This window comes from Aphelocoma coerulescens, chromosome 20, assembly GCF_041296385.1.
Source record: "Aphelocoma coerulescens isolate FSJ_1873_10779 chromosome 20, UR_Acoe_1.0, whole genome shotgun sequence".
Lineage (NCBI taxonomy): Eukaryota > Metazoa > Chordata > Aves > Passeriformes > Corvidae > Aphelocoma > Aphelocoma coerulescens.
Window position 1 is genome coordinate 10355255 of NC_091033.1, and position 20946 is coordinate 10376200.

The window sequence follows — 20946 nt, forward strand, 5'->3', positions numbered from 1 at the left end:
GGGAAGGGAAAAGGGAAGGGAAGGGAAGGGAAGGGAAGGGAAGGGAAGGGAAGGGAAGGGAAGGGAAGGGAAGGGAAGGGAAGGGAAGGGAAGGGAAGGGAAGGGAAGGGAAGGGAAGGGAAGGGAAGGGAAGGGAAGGGAAGGGAAGGGAAGGGAAGGGAAGGGAAGGGAAGGGAAGGGAAGGGAAGGGAAGGGAAGGGAAGGGAAGGGAAGGGAAGGGAAGGGAAGGGAAGGGAAGGGAAGGGAAGGGAAGGGAAGGGAAGGGAAGGGAAGGGAAGGGAAGGGAAGCACGCTGCCCTGCGATTGGCGGCGGGTGTCCCCGCGGCCCCTGTCGGCGATATAAGTGCGGCGGGGCCGTTCTGCGCTCACTGCCCGCCCCCAGCCCGGGCGCAGCGCCGAGCGGAGCGGAGCGGCGGGGCCGCCTCCTCCTCCTCCTCAGCGCCCAGGCAGCGGCGGCCGAGCGGGATCCCCGGCGATGGCCGAGCTCAAGTCGCTGGGCAGCGAGGCGTACCTGGCGCTGGCTCCGGGCTACGGGCCCTCGGCTTTCGCCTACGGGGCCGTGCGCGGGAGCGCCGAGGGCCCGCGGGGCGCCTACGCGGGGGCAGGCGGGGCGGACTTCCATGCCGGGGCGCTGGGCAAGTCGGCGGAGAGCAGCGGCGAGCAGAGCGGCGACGAGGAGGACGGCTTCGAGACGGGCGTGAAGGGCGGCGCGGGCTTCGAGCGAGAGGGGAAGCTGAAGGGGGGAGCCCTGGGCAAGAAGCCCAAGGAGCAGCGCTCGCTGCGCCTCAGCATCAACGCGCGGGAGCGGCGGCGGATGCACGACCTGAACGACGCGCTGGACGGGCTGCGCTCCGTCATCCCCTACGCCCACAGCCCCTCGGTGCGGAAACTCTCCAAAATCGCCACGCTGCTCCTGGCCAAAAACTACATCCTCATGCAGGCGCAGGCCCTGGAGGAGATGCGGCGGCTGGTGGCCTACCTGAACCAGGGCCAGGCGCTGAGCGCCCCGCTGCCCGCCACCCTCAACCCCTTCGGACAGTCGCCCGTGTACCCCTTCGGCGGCGCGGCCGTGCCCGGCTGCCCCGAGAAATGCACTGCCTTCACAGGAGCCGCCTCCGCCCTCTGCAAACACTGTAACGACAAGCCTTGACTTCTGCCTTCTTCGGGCTTTTCCTTTCTTTTGTTTCTTTTTTGTTTGGTTGGTTGGTTGGTTGGGGTTTTTTTCTGTGCACTTTTCTTTCCACTGCCATCAGCCCTGGCTTCCTTCCATCAGTTAAGTCTGGGTTTTCTTTTTTGTTCTTCTCTTAAATACCCCCCTCCCCATTTGGAAATATTTGGCAGTTCACGTGGACCCCCAAAACACCCACTTTCTACTTTATTTAGTTCACCCCCACATGCAACTTCATCTGTAGAGTTATTTCCTTCCCAGCCTGTCAGTGGATTGTGAGCGTAATGTTGCTTTTTGCTTGCTCTGAGCTACAAAGTTTTTGGGCAGTTTTGAAACAGAACTATAGAAAAACAGAGAGGGAGAGAGATCTGGAAATGGAAACCTCAGTGAATTTGCTTTGGCATGATCGACCTATGTTAAAAATAGATTAAAAGGAGGGAGGGGAAGCAAAATCCAGCTGCAAACTATGCAATGTGTCAGAATCATGGGCGGAGGGGGTTCTGTGTAGCCAGCTGGGGTTGGACTGCACCCGCAAATCCAAATGGAAATCATTTGGTCAGAGCTCACGGGAGGGGGGAAGTGCTCTTGCTAAAACAATTGATGCTTCAAAGTAAGATGCTTTTTTTTTTTCTCTCTTAAAAAAAATTAACCCGTTCTTGGACTGAGAGGAACCTGTGATTGTATGCTAATGCTTGCTGTTTGCCTGTTTCTCGGCTTGGTTAAGTTTTCCGGATGATTTTCCAAAGTCATTGCTCATCATGATAAACAAAGCAAAAGGTCACTTAACATATTTATTTGTATTAATAATAAATAAAAGACATGAATAACCACTTTCTCTGTCCTACATGTCTCTAAAACCAGCTGGCAGTCCGTGCAAAACCCCTGCTGGAGTCAGGTAAAGCAGAGATGGACGCAGCAGGAGTAGCTATGTGAACTTAGGGGGATGATCAGAATACTTGGAAAAATCTTGTGGCTATTCAGCTCCTTATCAGCAGGGATTTCCATTTTTTTTCTCCAGTTTCTCCTGAATCATGAGCGCACCAAAAGAGTTGCTTATGTCTGACTCTGAGTTAAGCAGGTAGGGGTTTAGGTTGTGTATTCTGACATTTGCTGGGGAATGCTGTGCCCTGAAAGTGGTGTTTGAGTGGGGTTATTGTAGCAGCGAGCTTAGCTCTGAGCGCACCCATGGAAAACAAGGCAGGGAAGGAAATCGCTTAAAGGCTCTGCTTATCCCCTTGGCTTGGTTTCCTGTTCTACCTACAGCTTGACCCTAGATCTGCACCTGGGGTTTGGGCCACTTAACGACTGAACTAATAATCTCTTGCCAATATTGACTGTGTTTGTACAAGTTATGAAATGTGTCTCTGGCTGGCTGAGTTTTCGGTGTCGCTTGTGTTGGTTTACTTTGGTTTTCTGGTTTATGTTGTTCAACGCTTTGGTGCCTTGTATGCTTCACTAGTCATTATATAATAATAATAATAATTGAGGTGCATTCAGTGCTTTCTGTTCGGGTTGGAAATACCCACCCAGTGTCAGAGCAACCACATAAACTGGTACAGTCGCAGCCTCAGGGGCTCGAGCTGTCCGTGGCCATTTGTGTTAGGAGTGGGGTGTAACTATTTAGGGTTATTAAACCAATTTCCATGCCTGTCGCTAGTGTTATGCTAATTTCAAAAGGACTGCCATCCCTCTGAAGTGCTTGTCCATGGCACTTAATTTTAATTAATACATTTCCAAAAGACTTTTTGTGTTTGGAAAACGAAGTGTGTGATTAAGCCTTATTCATAAAGACATATGTTTAAAACTGGTTCCTGCTCATTTCCATTTTTATATCTTCATTTCTTGCCTGTAATTAAAAAAAGAAAAAAGAAAAAAAAAAAAGAGTAGTTTTACAGAACAGTTTCTCTCTTGTACCTTTTTCCATAAAAGAAAATTTTGAAAATGCTCCTAAAAAGCATCTGATGAAGCAAAAGCCAACCAAAATCCCTAGTGAAGCAAAAATGACTGGAAACTGCAGATCAGCAAAGGTCACTTAAAATTTTGCAGACTGAGTTGTTGCTAGGAAATAATATGGAACATAAAGGCCAGTTTAACAGAGAATCATAATTTTTAAGCAGATGTATGTTACTTCTGGTTAAAATTACAGAAGATTGAGAATATTTAAATGGAGATTAGCTTAACTGTTCATTTTTCCAAAACTAAAATAGTTGGAGAATAAAGTATTTAACGGCTGAATATTTCATCTGAGTTTGGTTTGGTTAAAGACTTAAGACTAAAAATAATGGAATTTGTAATTGCTTCTTTGTCAAATAATTATGGCCCCCCTCAAAAAAAGTCTCACTAATTTCAGAGCCTAACAACTCTTCACAGTCTGAGACAAGCTATTTTTAGAATTATGGGTTTTAGTACAGTGATTGTTTTAAAACTCTTCCTTTCACTTACATCAGTAAAAACTTGCTCCTACTATCATACCTACCTAGAATCCTAAAATTCTTCCTTCTGACAATCCTTGAAATATTCAGAAGGGTCTTCAAGAGCCCTCTTGGAATTAAACTATCTCAGGAGGTTAAGTATGGAATTTCAAATACAGAAGAAAAAACCTGCATTAAAAAAAAATTGATAGAGAAAATAGCAAGTTTGACTATTTAAGTGCTGCTAAGAGGCCAGGTATTAAAAACAAGCTCAGAATTTATAGAATTAATAATAAAGGCAGTTGTAAATAATTTTTTTAAGTTAACCTCAAAGTACAGCAATTTCAATTCAAAAGGAAAATTGAAATGAATCATAACTTTTCCTGCAACAAACAATATTAAGGTCAAAAAAAGTTGACCAACTTCTCAGTTAATCTGGAAGTTCACTCCTGTGAGCTGCTTCTGTCCACCCTGGACTTGGAGAATTTTAGCTCATGCTGAGGTGGAGCCCATCCCGAGCCCTCTGTGTTTCCCATGACAGGAAGGCATCTGTTCCGAGGTGATTTACACTGAGCTGCTGCTAAAACTGCTACCCAGTGAATGCCTAATACTTCTCAAAGATGATTTTGTTGGGAGGGGATAAACGAGCAGCTGACTACTGCATTTGTGTGTGTGAAGCATCAGTGCAAACCTTGCAGATGTGTGTGGTTATCCTGAGGATGAGGTCCTGTACTTGTCATCTGTTTTTCCCCTTCTCTGGCATATTTTGTGTACCATGTAAGGTTTGAAGTGTCTGTTTCCATTTGGTGTTTCAGAGAATATGAAGGGAGGACTTGAGAAAACCTGAAGATCTTTTTTTTTTCCTGCTCAAATGTTTTTGCTATGATGCCTGCTCTTTTTTTTTTTCCAAGAAGGACTTATTGTGTATGCTCGGATGGAACTGAAATACAGATTGTGTGTCCTAATGTACTTATTATCCTGATATGTTCACACATGGAAGAAAACAATGCCAACTTTTAATTAAATATAATATATTGTTTTCTAACCTCACTTAGTTTTTCTTTGAACTCCAAGACTGAGCAGCAAGAACTGTCAGAAGGAGGAAATGCTGCTCTGCTGTCTGTTGCTTTTTTTAACTTGTGTAATTCTTGTCACTAACCAAAATGAAGGTTTTACTAACCAATATGTGTAGTGTCACTAATAGGGGATTGGAAACTGCTGTCACCTTGCACTGCATCAGCCCAGGTTTAACATTAGCAGTTGAGCCTTCAAGGTAAAATGTGCTTTAACCAAATACAGGGAAGCAACAGGTTTGAAGATGGAGGGCCCAGAAGGCAGCAGTCTATCTCAGATACCAGCAAAAAGTAAAATCATTTGGAGTTCCTGGAAAGAAGCACAAGAATCGTGAAGCTTTCCTTGTCCTTTGATCCGTATCACTGATTTTGTGGCATTCTGTCACGATGCCTGAATATTGCTGCGTGCTGAGCTTGTTTCCCAGACTTTAGGAAGTGATTGCTTATTGTTCTCAGGTCACTTTTTGGTATTGTTCTTTACATATACATTTGTATAATTTCCATTTTATAAGAGGATTTGACATTTTTCAGGGTTAAATGAACATAGAGCCCAACCCTGGTGCTGTTTTGCAAATTGGCAGCATTGGTGATATTGGTGACAGCAAGACGGGGCCTGGTGCTCCGGCGGTGTCTGACCCAAACCACCTTTAAGAGGCTCCAGAGACCCAGAAAAATGTGCACAAGCTTTATACCATTAATATGTTAGCCTTGTAGCATGTGTAAAGTGGAGGGCACGGTGGATAAACACCTCACTTGAAAGCTTTCGTGGCTCTTCAGCCCAAACCTGCTCGTCGGCAGCGAGAGTCGCGGCACATCCCGCCAGGCTGAGTCCTCACACACAGCAAGTTTCCAGCCCGGTTTGCCACACTTGAAATTATTTAGTTTACAGTTTAGGAGAACAAAACCAAGCACTCCACGTTTCATTTCCACAGCATTAGGTTAATCAAGTGTGCTCCTTGAGTGGACTCTTGAAAACAAGAGGTTGGACGCTGCAGCATTACTGAAATTTATTTTACCTGCGCTTGTTCCTTGCCATGTGAGTTATCAGCAGAGGAATCATTGCTTTGATCTGAATCGGTGAAAATGCTTCTAAAGAATACTGAAATACACTAACCAATCTTTTCAATTTTCAAAACTGCTTTTATATTGTTATCTGTCATTTGATAGAATTTTGATTAGTATTGCACAGTAGAAAAGTTGGGGGGGGGGTTGTTTTCACTAATCCTGATTAAGGCTAGAAAAGACTCTTGATTACAGTAATTTTAATAATGTAAATTTGTTTGTGATATGTCTTTAGTCTTTAATCCCCTTTGGCATTCCATTCAAAGGGAGATGAAAATTTCAGGGGTTTATAACCTTTAAATCAGTCATTCCATGAATGTTTCTCAGGCGGTTTTTCTCCTTCCTGAAATAAAAAAAATACCTAAATGGGTATGTAACATATTTTGTTATCAGATTAGAAATACATTTGCATGTGGTTTTTGTGAGAAAATAGCTTAATATCAAGCATTTTCTCTTTACAATAAAGTATATGTGCATAAGAGAAAATGGAACCAATTATCGAAACAAATAATGTATTTGAGATCTTTGCCATTCTTTCAGATGTTTTGAAGTAGGATTTTCAACAAGGACTTTATATAATCTTTACATAATCAAAATTCACATTAATTCTTTTAGTCATTACCTGAAATTCTTACTTCTATTTGTATTTATGCATACATACAGTTTTTAAATTATCCATTTAATTTTTTAAGTAGTCTTAGCTTCACTTCACAATAGTAAAATTTGAGTTAATGTTTATTCCTGAAACACTGAACAGTTTTTAGCATAACCCTCGGACTTCTTTAAGGCCAAATAGATTAATCTTAAGTATTAGCATTACAATAAACTAATGTGTAAAGATATTTAGTCAGGCTAATTTAGGGTGAAAATAAAGGGGGTTCTTTTTTGCTATGCTTAAGGCAGTGAAATTTGCAGAACAAAGACCTGCAGAAGACAAACCACAAGTACTTAAGGTCTTACAACACGGAGGAGGGGTGTGTGCTGCTTTTCGAACTCCTTGCCCTGGTGCAGCAGCTCAAATATATCTATATTTAAATTATTTAACAGCTTATTTTAAATTTTAAGCCTTCCAATTCATCAGTGATTCAAGTTCATTAAAATCTGCTCTGTTAATGCCGTTTATATTTGCCCAATTCCTCTTCCCCCACACTAACATTGATGTTTTGTGTGTTCGTGTGTTTTGATCCGGAATTGTACTACGGATATAACCCAACCTTCCTCAGCTACCAACGGGAAAAAAAACCTATCTGCTCTTTTGCCTTAAGTATTTCAAAGGGAAAAACATGGCCGAGCAGTAAAACATCACCCGAGTTTTTCCTCCAAGCCCACTTTTGTCTAAAGTAATGAGGCCATAGTCAGTTGGCTCCAAAGAGCGTCGTGATTTAGTGTGACGTACAGTGAATCATTGCAGATCCATTCGGACTGCATTCGTTATTTTAATGAGACGCAGGCAAATCTGTTTTTTGGCCGCAAACCTTAAGAAGCAAGCATAATGTGAAATGGTTGTTGATTGCCACAAGGCAACTGACATTATGGATTTTTATCGCCATCATTATGCGCTTTAAAACTCCCCACATCCCAGGATATTCAGCCCTTTCCCTTTCCTCCCGCGAATGACAGGGAAGCCACAACGCTGACATTTAAAAGCGAAAAGCTCATCTATTTAATTTCCAGGCTTATTAAAACCTTACATTGCATCCTCTGGTCTGCACTTTTTTTTTTTTTTTTTTTTTTAATTCACGCTTTCCCAGAGGAGGAGGAAAACCCCCACTGCAGCGCGGTCACCCAAAAAAGGTCACATTCAGTTGGGCGACAGCAGCACTAGGTCCCCACCAGCCTCTGCTTGATGTAGGATCAGAAATGACAATGAGGCGGGCATATCTGTGCCCAAGCAGTAATCACAGTAATGGTGTTCATCAGAATTTACCAGTGCTGAACTTTTCCAGAGTCTGGAGTAATGCTTCCTCCTCAGTGCTACCAGTAAGGAATTTATTGTGCTTGTGTTTGCCTTCAAGCAAAGGGCACCCAACTGATTGTTGAAGAAAACGCTTCCAAATTTAGGTTGTGCTGGTAAATGTGGTTGTGTGTGTGGGCGTTTGTCGGTGTAAAATGCCTGTGTTGATGCATATGTGTAGTGTCCTCACGTGTGCCTGCATGAATGAGTCTTCCTATAATGTATTTACCTTGTCTTTTTTCTGTCATTTTTTGGTTGCTTTACCGGCATGGTTTTATTATATTTTCACGAAACTTTGCACAACATCATTTGGCTGCAGCACAGGAAGTGCCATTGCATGAAAACCACTGGTCTCCTCAAAAATTGCTGTGGCTTGTTCAAGCCAACAAACTCATGAGTAATATTTTTCATCCTTTTATTCTATCCTTAATAAAAAGAAGTGATGTTTTGGGACAGTGCAGGGTGTTGGTTTCCTGTTGTGCCACGGGCAGCTTTGCCATAAGAACGACAGACAACCAGCCTATCTTTGCTTTCCCTGGTTTCCAAATGCATCCATCCTATTTTTATTGATTTGCTGAAAGTAAATCTCATGTCTTGCACTCTTCACACAGATGTCATGAAGAAATCCTTATGCCTTCCATTTGAGAATTACATTACCTTAAGTATTTTTTTATCTCCTGGCAGCTTCAGTGTAAAGCAAGCTCCCCAGCTGACAGCCATAGTGGATGCATTCAGTGTTTACAGCAGAACTGAGGCTGTAGGGGAAAAAGATGAAAATCTCTTGCAAAATGTTAAAATGGCTGCTGACTTGGAGGCCTCTGGCTCAGTTTTACATCCTTTCCAATGTCCAAGAAAATACAATTTTACTTCTAACAAGTTTTCTCCCCTCGGCTTTTTCCCTCTCATGCCTCAGTTGGATTCCTGGAAGATTTGAGGACAGAAAACACTTTAGTTACAGGAGCTCTATTACTCCTAACAGTCCCTGTTGCAATTGGATGTGGCACTGTATAGAATAATCTTGGTATTTGGAGACTGCACAACATAGGGGAGCTCATTCCTCTCTGACTTCACTCCTCTTTCAGGTGTTTACTTGTAGCAGTTCACAAAACCCCTTTTTTGGGAGGTAAGCAATGCACAAAGAGCACCTTCTCTCTACTGTTTCTCTCCTGTGTAGGTGCTTGGGATCAGTCTTATATTTTATTTCACCAAAAGCAAACCCAAAATCCCCTGTCAGGCAAGAGCTTTTCCTTTTCTTTTTGTTTTCAACTGCATGTTGAAGTCCTCATCCTTGCAAATTCTCTCCCCTGTAAATGCTTCTGCCTTCGGTGGGTTTCTGATCCAGCCTGCAGACAGACTTGTTCCTTAAAAATACATGAGAAATTAACTCTTGACCACGTTGAGTGTGCATGTCTGCAGGAATTTACTTTGGTTTGGTTTTTAGAGTTAAATCCAATTTGGAAGCAGTATCTGATCATTTCAGTGAAATTCTGTTGCTTTCGACTTCTTTCTCCAGTTGCCTTGCCCTGAGGCAGAGAAAAAAGATCAAGGCATGTGCCCATGGACACACACTGACTTGAGTGAGTGGCTCACCAGATTTGAATTCAGATGATCTGCGCTTCCTGAGTCCCTGAATAAGCCACACACTGCCCTGCCTCCCCGGCAGCATCCGCGCTGACATTTTCTCTCTCCCTCCTCACGCTCGGGGTCCCTGGGAAGATAGACCCTGTGTTGTGGCAGTGGTGTCACCCAAGTCACCTCCTGGTTCCTTCAGGAGCAGTGGCAGCCAATCGGAAAGGAGGTGTAGCTACATCTTGGCTATTTTCTAGCAGTCTCCTGCTGCTACAATAGCCTGGGGCGACTTGAACCTACCCTGGGGACCAGCCAGTCCCCAGCTGCTCCGGAGTGGAGAAGCATAAAGGTGGCTTCAAGCCATCTTTGTTCTCCAATCCTCGTCTTGTGCTGAGCCTGGTCAAGTCATAGGGGAGAATCTGGGCCAGAGTTTATGAAATGCTTTGCTACAGAAACTTGCCCTCGCTGCCAAACGCATCTTTCTGGTTCTCTGAGCTCCCGTGTCCTGCCCTTCGCTTCCTGCCCTGCGAAGATTCCAGCCAGGATCCCGGCTCTGTGAAAGCCCCAGTCTGTAATGTGAAGTGTCATCACCGGGCTGTCCTTTGCTGCTTTCTCTGTGTCTCTGTCACTGCTCGAGCCACCGGCTCAGCCTCAGAGAGAGCCCTGCACGAAGCTGGTAACCCCAGGAAGGAAGCAGGGCTGATACACAGTGCGAGGAGGAGGTGCTATCACTGGCCTAGCAACTCCTTGTTTTTCTTTTTGCAAGAAAAACGGGCACTTCTAACAGGGATTTTTTATTCGTGTAGTCACATCCCTGCTTAGCCTCTGGTTCTGAACCAGCCCTGCTGCACACCTGTAATTCCCCTCCCAGTTTGACACCCAGCTTTTGGTTCTCATGCCATGGAGTTGATCCATTTCTGACACTTATTTTGCACGAGTGTCACTCTCCAAACTTCAGAGAATCTTCTCATTTTCGGATGAGACAAGTGCCAGCCTCATGAAGTTCACTTTTTGTGATCAGCATTATTTGGGCAGATTCTGATACTTCATTTCTACTCCCTGGCCCTTCCTGTGATTTCCTGTGTAACACCTCAACACACACACAGTTCTGCTGGCTGAAATACTCTTGGGTTTAGTTGTCTGGAATGAAAGAACTATTTTCACCTACCCAATGACGTTAATGGAACTGACAGGAGGAGTGCTCCAGTTGAAAAGAGACAACCCAGGTGACCAGGCTAAGTCGTGGAAGATATTTTATTCAGTCCAGACAAAAAGGTGTGTCTGTGCTCATTTGCACTGGAGTGTCAGTCCCAACAGGTCCTGCAATAGGAGCAGCACTCATTTTCTCACTTCAATATAATCTAAAAACTTCTGAAAGCTCCAAGGGGCTGCAGGCTGGGGTTTTGTTGGGACTTGGCCAGCACAAAGTGGCTCATCCTGGCAGTGATGTGAGGGGTATCTGTTCAGGCAGGAATGCCCCAGAACCAGCCCCATCATGGCCAAGGCTGATATTTATTTCGTCACAAATACTCTGATGACTCTCTAATGACTTTCAGTCGGTTTGCTGCACTGACCTATGATTCATTCACCACACTATCCCAGCTGCTGGCCTGAAATGCTCTCTTTGAGTTAGAACTGAAGTTTATTCTGATCTCAGTTTCCATTCAGATGTGTTTTTACCCCGAGTTTGGGGTTTTGAGTTGTCCAGCTGTTAAAATTCAGGATCAATATGCCCCAAATTTGGAGATAGGGGATGGTGGAGTTTAAGCCAAACATGGAAAAACCTGCAATGTGGTGGATATTGAGGTAAAATTGATATTGAGGTAAAATTGTTAATAACTTAGGGTGAATTGGAGAAGCTCTTTTCACATAAACTTGGTCATTGCAATTCAGAAATCTTGATTTCTAGCATCTGTCTAAACAGTCGTGGACAGAGCAGACAAAGTGTCTTCATTCATTCAGGAGCTGAAAAGTGGAAATTACATGTATTTCCTCTTCATTTTCTCTGGGAAAATCTTTTAACTAATTTATGGAGTAGTTAATCTGGTTTCGCACGTGTGTGGGTAAATGAGCACGTCATGTGTCTTCATGTGGAGGAGAAGAAACTATTTCCTGATGGCAAGATAATGGAAACATATTGGGGGTGAGAGAAAGGTTTCATTAGCAAAGCACAGCTTCACGAGTACGATCCTTGCATATGAATCGTGACTCATCTACTCCAGATTGAAAAAAAAAAATCACTGGGAGTCAGATTATTGTACCTAACTCAACATCTAAAAGTCAGACAACTAATTAAGCCTGGGCTGTCTCCATCCTGAGGAATAATAGATAACAGCTTCCCAAGGGTAATTCATGTCACTGTAGAATAGGTGGACAAGTCGCCTTCTGGGGATGCTTATCTCTTGGCATTGACTGCAGAAGCTACACAGATAGCTCAGAATAGATGCCTGCTTTTCAGGGACAGGAGCACAGTGAGGGGAGCCCCTGCCTTACAGCCTAGTGCTAGAATTAGGACTTAAAATGAAAGCTTAAAAGGTCATGGTTTCCTAGCAGTTAGAATAATCTGTCCCCAAAAAGAAGCAGCCCATCAGCAGCCAGAATAACCCAGGGCAATGTGAAATTAAAAGGAGCTTTCATTAAAGCTGCCAAGGGAAAGTGTTTGTATCTGTGGGAGGCAAGTCTGGTCACTAAATAATATGGGATGAAAACAATGAAAGAGATAAATGAATAGGGGCACATGGAGTGAGCTATTCTGGCAAATCTCAGAGTTAAGCTCTGATAGCTGAAGGTTGTGGACAGTGTCTGCCTCTGGGACATGGAATGTTCAACCAGGTCAGAGCCTCTCTCAGAGACCCATTACAAAGATCTATTGAGTCATAGAGTCCTACAATAGTTTAGGTTGGAAAAGCCCTCTAAGATCATCATCCAACCATTAACCCAGCACTGCCAAGCCCACCACTAGACCATGTGCACAGGTGTCATGTCTTTAAATCCCTCCAGGGATGGTGACTCCACCACTGCCCTAGGCAGTCTGTGCTAGGGCTTGGCAAACCTTTCTGTGAGGAAGTTTTTCCTAACATCCAATCTAAATCTCCCCTGGCACAACTTGAGGCCGTTTCCTCTTGTCCTATCACTCGTTACTTGGGAGAAGAGACTGACCCCCAGGCAAACTGAATTTATCACAAGATATTTGAGGGAGGTTAAATTTGTACTTCTCTGTTGCCCAGGAGCTGTGAGCTGAACATGGTTGATGTTATTTGCTGTAGGAAGATGATGCTCAGACACGCTGCAGAAATCAGCCAGAACGAACCTAGTGAAAAGTCCCAATTCCACAACTATAAACTGGGAAAAAAGCAGTGCACATCCAAGATGGCATTTTGCACCTGAGAACACAGCAAATAGCAATGCATTTCTGAAATGCTTGGTGTGGCACTGCATTGTGCACTTCCCTCTGATTAATGCCATGTGAAAGTGGCCTGATGCGGTGTGTTATTTGTCCTGATATATTCTGGAGCTTCTGTGAACAAATGTTAAGGAGGCTGTGAAGCTGTCACGCTTTGTAAAGGCTCCTCAAAGCTTGTAGATTTAGTAGCTACAGTTCTAAAATGCAATCGTGTTTTTAAAGCTTTTCTTTTCCCTGGGTGGAGCCTTCACAGACACCCAGAAGGTTTTTTTAATTGATGTGCATAACTCTTCCGTGGTTGAAGAAGGGCAGCAGAGAGGGCACCGAACTGCAGTTGCACTGTGATTTACTGCCGAGGCTTGACAACAGTATTCCATACATATCCACTAGAAATTGCTCTTAATTTTCCCTCAAACACAGCAAGTCTGCCATCCGAGATATCCACAAATTCTGAAACTCAGTGATGGAGCGAGGGCGGAGAGAGTCATCGTGTTTAACCCGTGACTGCCCCATTTTTCATCCTTACAAGGACATTAAACGCAATAAAACGAGTCCTGGTGGAAGCCTGTGTCTCCCTGAAGTGGGCAAACGATAGGTTAAGAGAAAGCAAATGAAAGGTAAGATTAATAGCATTTATCATGGCAGATAGACCAGCAGTTTGCTAATTAAAGATGTTAGAACATAGAAGCAGCCAAGGATCAGTGGCTTTTAATGAGGATGTTGTAGGGTGATTTAGGTCTAATTTTCTGCTTAATAAGGCTGGTTTAAAAAGTAATTTTGTTGGGATGTGACTCTCCTAAACCTGTTCATTATCAGTGATGGGACTTCACTTCAACACTCCAGGAAATGTTGTGTTTAATTAATATTGTGTCGGCAAGTGGATATGCTGACAGATGAGAAAAAAATTGATGAAGAACTTTCAAGGACATTGACTTCATTACACAGCTTCATTATAGCCTGAATAACTGGCTAAATATGTCGTTGGAAAGATAATGTGCCACTTTTAACTCTTTTCTGTGTGTTGTTTATGTAAGTAAGCAGAGGATTTTTTTCAAAATAGCCACTATTGAAAAAAAAACCATCAAGGGATCAGATCTACATTTTCTCATTGCTTCATTCTCTTTATGAGATTTCTAACTGATGGTGGAGTATGCAAAGCAAAGTATTGTAGGTTATTTACATTAATCCATCAACCATTTTTCTTGGGCAGAATGTGATGTTAGTAAGTGATATTTTTCACCATTGGGTAATTTTCCACAGTGCCTCTGAGACAAGAGTAGAAACTAATTTAAAAGATTTTTATTTCTCTGCACAAAACAACATTCTGAGGTACAGTGATGGATTGAACTATATATATATATACATGTCCTGTATTCACACATTCACTTCACTTTATGCATCTGGGCATTTTGAAGCAAAATTAAATGTCCCAAAAAGTCCTAAATACTTTGCCTCTACACAGAGAGGGATCAATTTTAGCAGTTTGAGTGAATCACAGTTCAGTTTCATATAAGCAGGGGCAACTGCCATGCCCTGCTAGGAGAGCTGAGGGAGACAGGTCCTTACTGGTACATGAGCCAGGAGTGCTTTTAGTATCTGCCATGAAAAAATTGGGTAGCTGGGTGGGATCTCAAATGAATAAGGATTGCTGTTGCACAGCAATCCTTATTCCCCACCAAGGAACACCACTTTTAGCTCTGCTTAGTGGGTTGTGTATTTGTGTCCTGAACTGGCAGCCAGTGCTTCTGCAGCATCCTTTAACTCTTAGATGATTTTCTTTGCAGACTCACCTTTCCCTTGGCTAAGGTTAATCTATGAGAAAATCACCCTATGAATCAATTAAAAAAAAGACAATTAATTCAATTAAATTTTGGCCACTGTAGTAGTTCACAGTAGTTTGCAGACCACTCTCCATCACCTCACTGAACTTTCAACCAGAAAACAAAGCAAAAATAATCTGTTTCAGACCAAATGATGTGACCTGAGTGTGACCTCAGAGACTTTGGGCTGGGGTCCTCTGATCCATTTTATAAGACTTTTTGCAGCAAGGGAAAAAATCTTCAAGTCTGATCTCTTAAACAGGACTTGGGGAGAGAAAAAGGAAAGTACTGAGCCCGGGGTCCGGAGCAGTGTTTAGCTGGAGGTTACAGAAAAGCATCCTAAAGGTCTGTTACAATCTTCCTAGAGAAAAACAGGTCCAACAACAAACCATTGACTTTTCCTGGGCTTCAGTTGCCTGTTCTTTGAGAAACAAGACTGTTTAAAGAAGAAAAGGGGAAAAAGACAAAGACCAACCTTTGAGGCTGAAAGCAAAAGAAGAAAAAACTGTTTTCAATCTTATCATTAGGGCTATTAGCCAAGAGAGGAGGCCCAGGCAGGGGAAGGAGAAGAGACGCTGACTGGAGGCGACAGCTGGAGTTTATCGGATGCGTCAGTTCTCTTTAACACCTCCATTTGGTGGCTGCTGTCACCTTCAGATGAGGCTTTTACAGGATGGGATTCAGGAAAGCATTCTGCCATATCAGCCCCATTACACACCAGGAGCTTTGTCCCCATCCCAGGATTTGCATTTCCCCTTTCCCATTGCTATGGGAGACCCACACGTCTGTGTCCGTGTGCCAGGGGTGGCACTGGGCCCTCCCCCAGCACCTCAGAGCTCTGCCCATGTGCCAGCACCCATTAATAATGGCTCATTATTTTCTTACCCTCGGTAATAGGAAGACAACACTCAGCCCAACTGTTCCATGAAAGAGGAGCCAACAGCGTCCTGTCATCGCTGCAGAGCTGAACCAGCTCCAGCACATTCTGCCTGCAGAAACTCACTGAGCCATCCTGGGGCTGGAAAAGAGGAAGGGACCAACCAAAGGCACCATTCTCTCCCCGGGATGGCTGTGTTGGTACCTGCATAATGACCTCCCGAACGGGCAATTGCAGAATTAGAACCTCAGGGTTTAAATATCACAGGGGGACATCTGCCAGTGGAGCAAAGCAGTGCCTGGCAGTGGGATGATGCTCGGAGACACTCCTATGGATCAGCCCATGGGAGAGAAGGTGCCTGGGGGTTGGAAAGCTGGCTGAGGCTGTTAAATGTGCATTTAGTTGTGGCATCCTGGGTAAAATTCCACTCACATGGGATCTGTTCCTTGGTTTTTTAATGGTTGGACAGCCAGAAATATCACAAGGGCTTAATTTAAAACAACATCCTCCCTTACCTTGGTCCATGGAGGGATGTGCCTTACCTGTTTATCTGCATTTAATTGCATTGGTTAAGTGTTAGTGCCAAAAATCTACCTCCTTCCACTTCTGGCTGCCTGATGCTTGCTGCAGTCAAAAAGGAGCACAAAGTTTCTTGGAAAAAAATTTATTTACAGCAGAGAATGTTATTCCCAGACTGGCACAGGTAAGAAGTAAATGCAAAAGTTTTTCAGAGCTTGCTAAGCTCAGCATGAGTTGAGATCCACTGGAAACCTTAACCATGTGGGCATGGGTGAGGCTAAAGCTGTTTAAAATTGGGATGAATAGGTGTGATGTGGGGAGGTGATTCAAACTTTTGCTTGGAACAAGAAGACCCAACTGTCTGGGTGCTCCACAGTGGCACCACATTCCAGTTTGGATGCCAGATTCCCATGTCAGGGACTCTTGGCTTCTGTCTGACAGGCAGGAAACTCAGGATTTTATTCTGTTTGACTTTTCTTGTTCCTGAGCTTGGCACTTAATTGTTCTCTGGCCAAAGGGCTAATTAATTCCTATGCAGGGCAATTAAAACACATGGGATGTGATCAGTTTTTCAGCACTGACAATGAGATGACACAGAATGCAGTCCTGGACAGGGAAAAGACACATTCCCATTTGCCTTCTGCTCTTGCTGCAAATGGAGCTGGATCCCCAGGGTGTGGGGCAGGTTCAGACTGAGCTCAGGCAACTGGAGGAGGAGGCAGTCACATTTTTGGAGATGAGCTGCTCAGTTCATCCTTGCTCCTGCCCTGGGTTGGGCAGGAGGGAGCTTGGTTTAGTTACTGAAATTGAGATCTCAGCTATGGGGCCAGAGGCTGAGAAACCCCAACTGCTCTGCTGGGCACTGACTGTTCTGCTAACAGTGTCTGGGTCATCTCCAGCACCCTGGTGGGTTGGTGTCACCGTGCCATCACACAGGGAGGAGCTGACACACTCAGGGATGCTGGGGAGGTCGGTGGCAGGGTAGTGCATCACCTCCTGAGTGACTGGATAGTGTAGGTAGGAAAATTTGGAAGCAAAGGGTGGTAGAAACCCAGGTATATCAGCAGCACATGCACTGGTTCTCAAGAGGAGCCTGTTGCTCGCTCGTGTGGTTCCTGGAGTATCTCAGCTGAGCGTTCACCTTCAGGGCTGGAGCAGAGAGTCCTTCAGCACACGCTGGATAAATATTCAGATGAAATTTTAAAACCAAAGTGCCATTAGAAATTTGGCTCTTTGTAGTCTGTTGTATAATCCATTACAATGCGCAATTATGTAATTGTCAGTTATCCAAGAGTTTAGTATTCTGCAACATGCCAAAATCAAAAGTGTGTTCTTATTAACATCCCAAACGTACTTAAGTGTTTAGTAAACTGGAAGATACATTTCTTGCCCGAGAGAACATACAGTCTGAAAAATTAATATTGATTCTAGACAAATCAATGTTTGCTTACTAAAATCACGTGCTGAATACTTTATAAGCACCCACCCAGCTGCAGGGATGTTGCAAGCTGTGTCTCCCTGTGATGCCATAAACACAGCCTGAGTCTGTATTCAAGGCTTCACCTCACCAGGCAGCTTTAAAATTGTGGCAATAATGTTCTTTAACAACATCTCCCATCAGGAAGAGTGAAGGTAAAAAAAAATCAGACTTTTTTCTGCAGATCCCCAATAGATTTCTTTTAGGCAAGGCCCATGTACATTAATACAAATCATATTTTATGTTACTCACAGGACATAGAGATAATCAGAAAGCTATCTTCATAAACAGAGGGTTATTCATAATCCCTCACATGGCATTTCAATTATCAGTCTGATGACGATGTGACATTATGGATGAGGTTGTGATTAAATTTTCTTGTGTAATGACCCTAAGTAAATCTTTGCAATTTTCATTTTGCAGAGATTTAATATAGATTGGTGGCCTGTTGTTTGGCCCCTGTTTAATCCAAAATCGCTCATTAAATTGGGACCAGTAAACATCTGATGATTGCATTTCATGGACTGAGCTATGAATTTAACATATTAAATCTACATTCCAGATGGATATAAGCATCTGTTCTCATTATGGTTATTGGTGTTAATCTGAAACCCTGACCTGTTTCCCCTAACATTACTCATATTAAATTCCATCCCAAATTCTAACATATATTGGCATGAAGGCAGGAGATAGCTAAAATACCTTCACGTGCACATAATCCAGTGAAAGATGAACAGCAGAAATTAGGGGACAAATGACATGAACTTCTTGTTCTCAGAGGGTGGCTTTCATTGTTGCAGGATGTAAAACAACTGCTTTTGTTTTCCAGCACTGGAAAAAAAAACCCTGAAAAACCCCAGCAGTCAACTCCGTTTGACCACGTACTTGCTAATCACTGGGCTTGAGCTGTATCCCTTACAGAGCAGCACAGCCCTAATTTGTAAATCTGATTTGTCACTAAATCTCGTCAGAGTTTTACCCTGCATCTTGCAGGCACTTGCCTGGCAGTAGCGGGGCTCCTCTGCTCCAGAAACACTCAGCTCAAAGTCAAATTAATCGGTGACTTCCAAAGACCATTAGGAAGAAGATATGTGTTCCAGGGCTGCTGAGAGCTTCTCCACACTGCATGATTCATGTTTATTGCAGTTGGGGCATTTATTTATTAGATTGCTCAGTGTAATGGGAAATTTAAAATGACACACATTGTATTACAGGGAGGCTTAGCAAAATATTATCTCCCTGTTATTGTAAATCAAACAATTCTCAATGTCAGCACAGATCACCTTTGCTCAGCAGAAGTTTCTCCAGAGGGTTTGTATAGTTCCTTGGATATATATTTTTTTTTGCTTTAATTTCAGGAAACCTGCCCTCTTCCCAAGCTGGTGTGTGAGAGAGGTTGCACAGCCCAGTGCTGGGTTGAGGTCCTGATTGTAATCCCAGGTTTGCCTGGGACGTCACACCCAGGTCCTGTGCCTAAAGGATCAGACAATTCAGCCCTATGGTATAAAGATTAGTCTGAAGGGTGGAAATAGTTTTTGCCTTGCAAAGGAGGAAAACAGTCAATATTTTAAAAAAGAAGAATTAGATTTGTTACACCAATCTTGTACGAAAAGGTACAAACCTCCCAACACCTCATTAACCTATTCCCTGGGGTTTTCCTGGCTTGTTAGGGCAGGAGGAATCCATCCTCTGGGGTGATGGGAGAGGGAAAAACAACCAAGAAAACCACAAGTACCAGGAAAGTCTGTCTGAATCCTAGCAAAGCTGGGCTGGAGACAAAAATCTGACTCAAGCCCTCCCTGGGGTTTGCCCTCCTGCAGCACCACACAGACCATGAGTGGCTGTAGCAGGAAAAAGCCTTAGGGGAAGGCTTTTGGGGATTTTAAGTATCAGGTATTCATCTGCCACACAGGAACACCGTCCCGGAAGGGCAAAGTGTTGGAAAAAATACCAAAGCTCTGGTTGTTGGTTAAGAAGTGAGAACCCAGCGTTTCCTGATGGCTGCACTGGGCAGTCACTTGTCTCTGAAATTTCCTGGTGATTTTAACAGGTTGAAAAGTGCAGAAACACAAATGCTTAATTTCCAGTATGGACTGAAGTTTGTACCTAACACAAGGGAAAAGGGGATTTAAGTATGTACTATGTATTAGAGCGTGCATCATCTCCTCACAGAACACTGGTGCAGTCTCATATACCCATTTTTTAATGGGAAAAAAACCTGATCTCTGAAATACTGGCTCAAAGACCACAGAACAGAACAGGGGGAAAGAACTGCAGTGTCCAATGGGTGAAAACACCCACCAAGGTGTGTATTCACCACCACTAGTGCTTGTAACAGAAGGACAAAAAAACCCCATCCCTGTCATTAGTAATTAAGGCTGCATCACTCAGGGCAGAGCAGTGTGTGTGTGCAATGAGGCTAATTAGCACCAAAGTGCTGTCTGACTCGAGGAGTTTGGTGCAGGCAGCACAGCAGAGGAGCTCACCAGCGAGGCTGGATGCACTTCAGTCCAAGCAGTTTGACCGAGGTTCCCTGCCCTGACGGTGAGTTCAGAGGTGGCCAAAATGTTGGTGCCGCTCACCAGCAGCTGGTGTTGGGATGGCAGCAGTGGGTGCCCGAGTGCAGTGAGGAGATGCTGCTTCAAATGATCAACCCAAAGCCATTTTTGGTCCATAGAATGTGCTTTTATATCCAGGTGTTGTTGCACCATGATTTTGCCGGATTGGTCTCAGAATCAATTGGCAGCAGAAGTTTGGGTGTGTGGGCACCAGCAGGAGCCACCAGCTCAACAGCTTGGGGAGTGGGAATAGGCCAAGGAAAGGAGTCCTGGAGGAGCTTCTTTGGCAGAGGGGATCACAGCAAGTGGTCCTTGTTTGGGTCATTCTAGTGGAAGATGCTCCTGCCCATGGCAGGGGTTTGGAACCACTTAAACTCTGAGGTTCACTTCCAACCTAAACCATTCCATGATTCTGTGATGTGATTCTATCTGCTGGTGCTTCCCCACTGGCTACAGCCCACAGGAGCAGACACGCAGAGTGGCAGATAACCAGCAAGAGATTTCCACAGCCCAACTGTGGAACAAGTGGACCCAGAGAAAGCCAGAATTAAAAATACCCTCCCTAAGAACCGATTCACACCATTTTAAGCAGAGCAAGAAACTATTTATGCCAGTAAAAGCACTCCTTAAATTCCCCCCAGCCTCCAAAATGAGGGTTTTTAAGAGGAGATAATGCTGAATGCTGATTTCAGGGAACTGTGATGTAGCTTCCAGCACAACAGACCAAAGATTTTAATTGCTTGTTAACTACTATTGTAGCACACGAGGTAGCAAAGCTGAAGCCGTCTGACATAAATCACATGTCCCAGCCCAATAAATCTCCTCTGCAAGTGACAGCTTTGCAGACAGCAGTGAATGAGAGCGGCCGATGCCCAGACCTGTGCGTACAACTGCCGCCTGCAAACCGGTGACAGATCTGTTGAGACCAAAACACTTGGCACTCTGCTAATGTCTGTCATTATGGTGATTGATACAGCCCCTCTATCACACTCTGCAGTTGTCCACATTTGCAAAGCTTTCCTAAATTGCCGCGTCTCCCAACTGTTATCCGGCAT

The 20946-nt window shown here is 44.0% G+C and overlaps 1 protein-coding gene across 1 annotated transcript; it reads left to right on the forward strand.

Annotated features, from left to right (window-relative positions):
* The first annotated feature begins 475 nt into the window (after positions 1 to 475).
* BHLHE23 (basic helix-loop-helix family member e23) lies at positions 476 to 2647 on the forward strand. The gene has a single exon (XM_069034197.1). The coding sequence runs from the start codon at positions 476 to 478 to the stop codon at positions 1148 to 1150; it is 675 nt and encodes a 224-aa protein (XP_068890298.1). The 3' UTR covers positions 1151 to 2647.
* Positions 2648 to 20946: the final 18299 nt, after the last annotated feature.

Excerpts from the sequence above, each read along its gene's own strand:
- BHLHE23 (XM_069034197.1), top strand. The coding sequence starts at position 476 with ATGGCCGAGCTCAAGTCGCTGGGCAGCGAGGCGTACCTGGCGCTGGCT.